The sequence below is a fragment of the Morone saxatilis genome, unplaced genomic scaffold, assembly GCF_004916995.1.
Source record: "Morone saxatilis isolate NCDOM2014 unplaced genomic scaffold, NCSU_SB_2.0 Contig2, whole genome shotgun sequence".
Classification (NCBI taxonomy): domain Eukaryota; kingdom Metazoa; phylum Chordata; class Actinopteri; family Moronidae; genus Morone; species Morone saxatilis.
In genome coordinates, this window is record NW_023339762.1 from 4,932,246 (window position 1) to 4,940,481 (window position 8,236).

The window sequence follows — 8,236 nt, forward strand, 5'->3', positions numbered from 1 at the left end:
GGGGGGGGTGTCTGGCACATGCACCTGGTATATGTTGCCAGGCAGCAGAAAGTGGGTGTGGTCACAGGAGAGCAGGGCGGGGCAGGCAGAGAAAATGAAGATATACAACAAGAGAGGAGGAAGAGTCAGGCAATTGGCTCCCTGCAGAGGACAATTTCCAGCTCGCCACGGTAGAGCTTCCCTCCGTCAGACAGGCTCATGATGCTCTGCTTGTAGCCTGACAGGTTTTTCAAGTCCACCTCCTGAATGAGAATGAAAGGGCGGCATGACAAGAGTCAGTAAAGCTGTGGAGGCCAACTATTGACATTAATTTGAAATTCTTAGTTATTTTTAGGGCTGACCCCCAATAGTCGACTTATTCGTTAGTCGCTGAGAAGAGTTTTAGTTGTCGCACTTTTCATTAATCGGATAGCTGCAGAAAAATAAAAACCATGCCTTGCCTACATATATTATATAATGCTAAAAGACTCAAATTGCTACACGTTCCAGGCTAAAAGTCAGCACCCTCACCAAGCAGTTAGATGTACTGAAGAAGCTGTGTTAAATAAGCCCCACTGCGTGTGTAGAGCTAATCATCATCACATCAGGACCACAAAGAAAACAACAGACACAAGAGTTTATTGTGTCTGTTGTGACGTTGTTGTAGTAGTGTGTGATTTAATGTTCTCCTCACAATGTCAACAAAACTAAACAAAGAAATTTGAAATGTGACTTGAAATTTGTTCTCTCAATCAGAAATGTATGTTTCTAATTTCTGCTAAAAAGCAGCCCCTTGCCCTGTATCCATTGTCTGGCCTCATCCTGACAACAAGACAGAGGACTTCAGTGATATCATCCGAGCCTAAGACACAAAATGCACCTTCATCTCATGCTGAGATTGTGCCCGTGGTTTGACAAGCTTTCAGTCAAGGCTTGCACCAATATACACATCCTGAATGGGGATAATAGGCAGTTAATACGCTTGGATCATTTCACGGTATCAATAAAGCTTCTTCAGAACATGCAGCTTGTTCACTTGGCATGTTTACTACTTCTATTCTATTCTATTCTATTCTATTCTATTCTATCAGGCATAGCATGTTATATCAAAGAGTTATGTTTAAAATACATACATATACACACACATATTGTTTTCATCTGTTCTGATACATGGTATGTACAGAATGCACACGAAGTAAGCAGCTGAGGGGAGCAGACATAAATCTATCTGGTTCCAAGTCACCAGCCAGGCCACATTATGCTGGTATACCATAGCCTGTAAACCTTTAACCAAAGCCCCAATCTCACCTTTTTGTTTTTCTGGTAAAGGTCTCGTAGCAGGGCGTCCAACTCCTGCTCATCAATGTAGCCATTCCCATCCTGAAAAAGGTTGACAGAAACATTCAGAACGGACTGGAGGGCAAGACGGGATCATTGGGGTGATCTGTAGACATTTTAACTACAGCTGAACAACATGTAGCTTCCCTTTTACACCTGATTGTATTATCTTTGATCGAAAAATCCTGAATTCCTTTCCAAACAGTGTGCCACAGCTATGTTTAGAGTTTGAGCTTCCGGATTTTTATTCCCTGCTCTGCTGCTCAACTTCATTCAGTATTTTATGGCAGCTGTCATGAATGCACCAGCCAAACGGCCATTCATGAATGATGATTTAGAAAAGACTTCCCATTCACAACTCTGTAAAGAGGGTTAGCTGTAAAGTCAATAGAGAGCCGCTTTGCTAATTAATGAGTTATGTCTCACAGTAGTGTTTAGAGCTTGGGGCCAAAAAATAAGTCCAAATTGTTGGAAATGTTCCCTTGGCATGAGGCACAAAACCACGTTCTGTTCATCTAGGCTCAGTCTCAAGATGACTTCAGAGCTGAGTGGCTTGCCAGTCTTATTTTTCACTTTTGGAGATGCTCTTTGATGTTTGCAAAGACTGAAGTGTCCTAGATCTTGGGAATAAAGTGTGAATTCTATTTATTTTCACTTTTAGGCTGAAGACCCACGACTCTGCAGAGTGTTGGGAAAGCAGAGCGACATCAGGTATCAGTCAGTCTAAGTTGCATGCCATCTTGCATTTTAGACATTACAGTGTGGCACTGTGAGCCATGTTAGTGTTCAGCTGACCCGACACACTTTGCCCTGCCCACCATCTCTCAGCGCCAGTGACAGCCGCTGCCAGTGTTTCAGCTGCAGGGGCTGAGCTCATAACAAAATGATGAAACTAATTACACACATAAATGGTAGTGCTCCATTCGCAGAGAGAGTCTACACGAATGGACCGCAATGGCTCATCTATAATTGAACGTTCAACCCTGTCCTCTGCAAGTGAGATAGACAGAGTGCTAGCCTTCAATGCAAGACATGAACATGCACGCAACCCTCCACCCCCCACCCCCGTGCTCAATGCACTGTGCCATTTTGTTATGTTTGCCATTTTGTTTGCCAATGTCACTTACACTGACACCATTGCTACCATTTTAACACATATTTTTTTACTAAAAATTCGATTTAGATTTTAGTCTAAACATTTGGTTGTAGGCTACCCCCTCCCCGTGAAACAAATGAGATTTTACTTTTTATTTTAGTTCATATTTGCCTCACAGAATGAATATTTAAAGTCTTCTCAAAATTATGTTTTTCTTCCTCTTCCTACAGCTGGATGTTTGCCCATTACTGTGCAGAATGATGTATGTGCAGAGACACTAGAAGACACTTAAAATCTTATTCTAAGGGGCAGGGCATGATTTGTGACATCACAAACAGTTTGGAAGTCAATCCTGGTCCAGTATGCAACTTGTACAGTGTGATGTAGAAAGCCACCAGTGCACATCCACTGAGAATGAACTTCAGTGAAATAGGAGACATCTTGTGTCTCGCAAGAAAACTTTAGAAATGAACATAATTTGCATATTTATAGATTCTGGAACTTTTAATGAGGTAGTAGATTGTTTTTTAGGATATTAATGTGGATATTTTTGGCAGAAAAAAATGTCAGACATACATAATTTTTCCAAGCAGACTATAAATGTCCCAATAGATAGACAGCAAATGTGTCATTAAATTCAATTAAAATGTATATCACTAACTAACAATAGCATTTAGCACATACAAATTAGACTGCTGCTGCTGTGGTACATCAGCTGAGTTGTTTATTTCTTCAAAAAGTGAGACAGCCTCCTTATAGATACCTAGATTATGGCTGGTCCCCCAGGATGACAAAAACTCACAAGATATCATAAATAAGAAAAATGATTTAACAGATGTACAATGCGCAACTCTCGCCTGTAAATGTGCTCTGCTCCCGTCTGTCTTGTATCACATCACTCCCTGTGGTCCCTCCCCACCAATCTACTGCTAATATGGAAAAGGTGGCCATTAACTGAACCACTGCTCAACCACCCTGAGCTGTTTACAAAGGGACAGGTGTGCCGAGCCTCACTCATTTCCCTAGGTAGTTGGGGAGCGCCCTAGGTACAAAACAAGGAATTTGCATATTTATGATGAGGGAAACTCCAAAACAAACAGTGCTGAGTCATCCAGACAACTTGACTCAAGAGTCTAGTCTATTTTTTACAATGTGTGCAATGTTACAATTTGTTCCTATTGTAAATGTACTATACACATTTTCTTTCTCCAAGTCCTCTCGCCACATTAGCACATTAGCTTTCAAATACAGTACACTATTATGCACGAACAAACCTACCTGACTCAGAGTCCCTAGCCTCTTTTCAAGCTAGCTTCTTCTCCACTAGCCTCGGCTAAATTAAATTTGTATCTACAAACACACCTTATTATTTTAACCAAACAACAGCTCCCATGATGTTTTGATAGTTCCCGTGGCTAAAACTCATGGGGGATGTAGTTGTTACAAACAAAATAACTTTAGCTAACTGTTTCTAATTAAATATGAATGATGAAGTGTTCTAGGATTCTAGGAGATACCAATTTAGCTCAGAATACGTAGACAGAATATCCCCGGAGGATCCCAGTTTTCCAGTACGACAGATGAAAGAAACTGCCTGTGCCAAAATGCCTTGACGACTGAAAGCGAATGGAAGAGAAGTTAACCCAGAAGTTGGGCCAGACCTCAGTCAGTGTTTGGTGTGTGTGTATGAAAGAAGTCGACAACCCTACCTTGTCGTAGTATGTGAAGATGGCATTGAACTGCTCAGTGGTCAACTTGACACCCTGTAAAAACAATGTTTAAGTCACAGTAAGACAAAACTCCAGTATAAGTGGTTTAGTGACACTAATTGTGTGTAATATACCCATTTTATTGTGCATGAACATTTTGTTATGCACCATGTTTGTCACATACCTCAAATTTGAGTAAGAAGTTCTCCTGAACTGGGAGAAGCCTGTGGGAGAGAGGGCCATTATTAGTGGACATAAAAAGTGTTAAATGATTCAAATCCGATGACGGTGAACATCAGCAGGCAATGTGTTCCATAGCGTTTATATAGCGAACAGAACCAAGTAAATTTGCACATTACCTTGCCATCTCTGACAGGCCCAACTTCCCATCTCCATTCAGATCAAACATCCTGAGCTACAAAGTGGAAGCAGAACAGAGATAGGAAGGGACAGAGGAGAGAGAATGAAAGCGAGGTTTTTTATAGGTATATGCTGTCAAATTGAAGGCAAATGTGGTTCCATGAATTTCATTGACTGAGAAATAGAATGGACAGCCATAAAGTCTCTACCTTTATTATAAATCCACAACTTTTTTCATAGTTCTAGATGTTTAACAGGGGGCCAGTAAAGGGACTGTCAATGAAGCTGATGGTGAATTTCTTACAGAATAATAACCTAATTCTCTCTTTTAGGGCAGAGTAAAGAGTAAAATTAGATTTAGATTTCTCACAAAGAGAAGCTAATGATGGACCTTTGTACAGTGTTACAGCAAACATATTTGGTATAAAACCATTAATTTGGTTTTATGAAAGGTATACATTAGGGGTTAGGGAACAGCTGTGTGATATATGCTACTCACAATAGCCAATTTAAGAAGACTGAGCTGTGGTTTTACTGTAAAGCTTGCACAGGAATCACTATAGCAAATGCAGCGCCTGTATGATATTGGTACCTATGTCATTATTAAGTAGGGATTATTTTGACAAATTTCTACCAACTCGCTGTATTACCTCAATTATCATTTTACCAAACGTGTAATAAAGGTATAAAGAAACCATAAAAACATGTATGTCTATAAGCGTGTTAAGAAAACTGCTTCAGCAAATCAGGTCAGGTCAGCTCTGAGGCTTCCTGGAAGAAGCAGATGTTAGCACATCTGGGCTGTAAACACACAACCTGCAGGACATGATGGGTCACGACCACTCAGCCGCACAGCGCTGCTGCCACCGGCACGATAGGTCTCCGTAGTCCTCCTGGCCAGATGGACACTAGACATACACCTTTCATAAACAGTGCAGACGGCTCACAGTGTTTCTGTAGGATTTGTTGGTGTTAACAAGATTTTACTTTTTATTTTAGTTTAGCCATTTCTAGGGTTTTTTTTAAATTACTTTGAGAGACTCTGATAGAAAATCAGTATGTGTTTTATTTGTGTTTTCTCCCTATTATTTTCCAAGGTTTATATTACTGAAAGCTGAGACAGGACCTTGTTTACTACAGGTGAACAGCGTCTTCTTGTAGCAAGGAACACAACATTGAAACGTTAAACCGACTGGCTTACTTTTAAAAATCAATAAAAATTAAAACGATGACGCTTGTGTTCCTGATACTGAGCAGCGTAAGGTTAAGCTCAACAGAGTAGTGATAACTGTGTGTGTGCATGCATGTGTTTAAGAGAGAGTCTTACGATAGTCTGTGTGTACTCCTGGAGCTTCTGGTCATCATAGTGTCTGTTAGCCTTCTCCAGCAGGTCTGACAGAAAGCCCTGAAGACAGAGACACATAAAAAAGAAGTGAGGAAGAACATGCAGGAGTACATACTCAGTACAGCTATGCAAGAGCTTGGGCATAAAATATGCAGCCGAAGATTCAACGCAACCAACAGAGGTCATAGATTTTAGAGACTTATTCATCCATTTATCAGTATCAGTTTGACATTCTGAAATATTCTAAACTTCTAATACAAAACAGCAATCTCCTCTCTCACACAACTGAGCTGTGTAAAAGCTGTGTAAAGAAGTAGTAGCAGTAACATGTACTCAAGTATCCAAAGTAAAAGCAATGGTAGTGGAGTTATGGTAGAGAGCAAAGGTTAGTTTCTCCAGTTTTGAGGATTTCCATGTTTTTAGATAAGACTGATAAAGGGAAAGAGGAACAATTGAAGAAAGGAAAATATAAAGGAAAGGTTAAAATAATGAAAGATACACTGAAGGAAAGATAAAAGAAAGTAGGAGGGTGGGAAAAACATAAAGACAGAAAGAAGTAAAGGATGGTGAGATAGAAACATGATATCAGTGGTATTTTATCAATGTATCCTGGGTTTTGTATTTAAAATCTTTATCTGCAGAGTTAAGAGTAACTACAGCCATCAGGTAAATGTAAATGTGATGCAGTAAAAAGTTAATTTCCCACTGACATGTAGTGCAGTTAAAGTGTAGTCATTTAAAATGAAGGTACTCTAGTACAATTATCTTAAAAGTATTTATTACATAATTTTTACAGTATATGAGTCGATGTATTCAGATATTTTCAACCTTTGCTCACAGTCATGAGGTGAGACACATGTCTGCTGCCTGCGATCTCATCTGCATTTTTCTAAAGCTAGCAAAAGGCCACACCTGAGTAACTCATCGGCACCTGGTCAGCTGGAAGAAATGTGACGCCATGACAACCAAAGCAGCCCGATCTGTAGGTGACGCATAATCACTGACCCCATTAATGCTTTCCTCCCCAGTGTGGAGCACTTTCTTTTATATCATTTGACACAACATTTCCAAGAGGTGTTGAAGTGAATAACATTTGTGCAATCTGCAAAGCTTTTTGCATCTGAATCCTCACCTGAAAAACACAATCATGTTCATTGGGGAATTCCTTGTGTAGCCACTTAACTCTCCTCTGTCAAAGCTGCTGCCTGGCTTTGCTCGCACAAATCAAAATAAACCAGTGTCGAAACATTTTGAAATGTTGTTCAAGTTTTTAACTAATATGTCACTTGATGGCCCTGATGATGGCTACAACTTGGTTCGTGTTCAGTATATCTGTTTCTTATCTTTACTTGTTCCTGATGGCAATTCTAGATGTACATGATGAGTACAATGTAACTTCACCTCTAAGTGTGACTTTTTTAGTCACAAACCACTCCAGTAAAGAGCTCAAAGTAAAAGGTGTCATCAAATGCAACACCAAAAACGTTAATTATATGATCAAATGCCCATACGGCCTCGCCTATACTGGAAAGGCAAACTAAAAACTTACCTCACTGAACACTGAGGCAGCATAAGATTAAAGGTCCAGTGTGTAACATTTAGGAGGTCTATTGGCAGAAATGGAATCTAAATATATTCATAGACCTTTAAGTGTATAATCACTTGAAATTTGTTTTTTGTTACCTTGGAATAGACGTTCCTACAGATTCTTCTCATTTTTGTATGTTTTTGGTGCTTTACACTGTTGATGGTGTCTCTACTACCAGATGTAGTAAACCAGAAGAGTATAGAGAGGTGTGTAGAAGAAAGGTATTTTTAAATGATCAATGAGAACTCTATTTCAATCCATTAAAATACAATCTATCTGTATTCTGTATATCTATATTGTGATTGACTGGGATTGATGTGCTATTAATGTGTATTAAACTGTATACGATGAATCTTTTTTGGATTTATACTGCATTTTGTTTTGTGGACCTTTACCCATCATTAGAGAATTGCAACTATTTTTTATTGCATAGCCTAACATAGCATAACCATAGTTTGATGCATGCTTTTACAATGCGGTCCTATTACTACCTTCCTGTGTATAGTTTTCTTTATATTTCCTATATTTTCTTCTATTAGACTGCAATGTTACTTTGTTTGTCTTTGTGCCCGGGAAAGATTGATACCACTGTCATATTTATACACTAAATAAGTTTTTCTTGGTAACAGAAGATCCTGCCTCTTTGCACACTGAAGTCACAAACTAGCCACAAACTACAAGTTGTGGTTTTACAGGAAGCGTGCAAGGTACTATTTTGTGGCAACAAGTGGCCAGACACAGAGGACTTCCGCAAGTTCACAGGCATCTAGTGGAGGTGCTGATGGGCGTTACCCCCTTCTTTAAGCTAAGCTAAGCTAATT

The 8,236-nt window shown here is 39.5% G+C and overlaps 1 protein-coding gene across 1 annotated transcript in view; it reads right to left on the reverse strand.

The window, feature by feature from the left end:
- Window positions 1–7: 7 nt before the first annotated feature.
- The window catches only part of calb2a (calbindin 2a), a 16,714-nt gene continuing 8,485 nt past the window's right edge, over window positions 8–8,236 (reverse strand). Inside the window, exons 6-11 of the mRNA XM_035665340.1 lie at window positions 5,810–5,887; window positions 4,482–4,537; window positions 4,307–4,346; window positions 4,123–4,176; window positions 1,288–1,359; window positions 8–242 (exon numbers count right to left, since the gene is read on the reverse strand). Coding sequence (XP_035521233.1) covers window positions 126–242; window positions 1,288–1,359; window positions 4,123–4,176; window positions 4,307–4,346; window positions 4,482–4,537; window positions 5,810–5,887 — 417 coding nt within the window. The 3' untranslated portion in view covers window positions 8–125. The remainder of the gene's footprint in view (window positions 243–1,287; window positions 1,360–4,122; window positions 4,177–4,306; window positions 4,347–4,481; window positions 4,538–5,809; window positions 5,888–8,236) is intronic.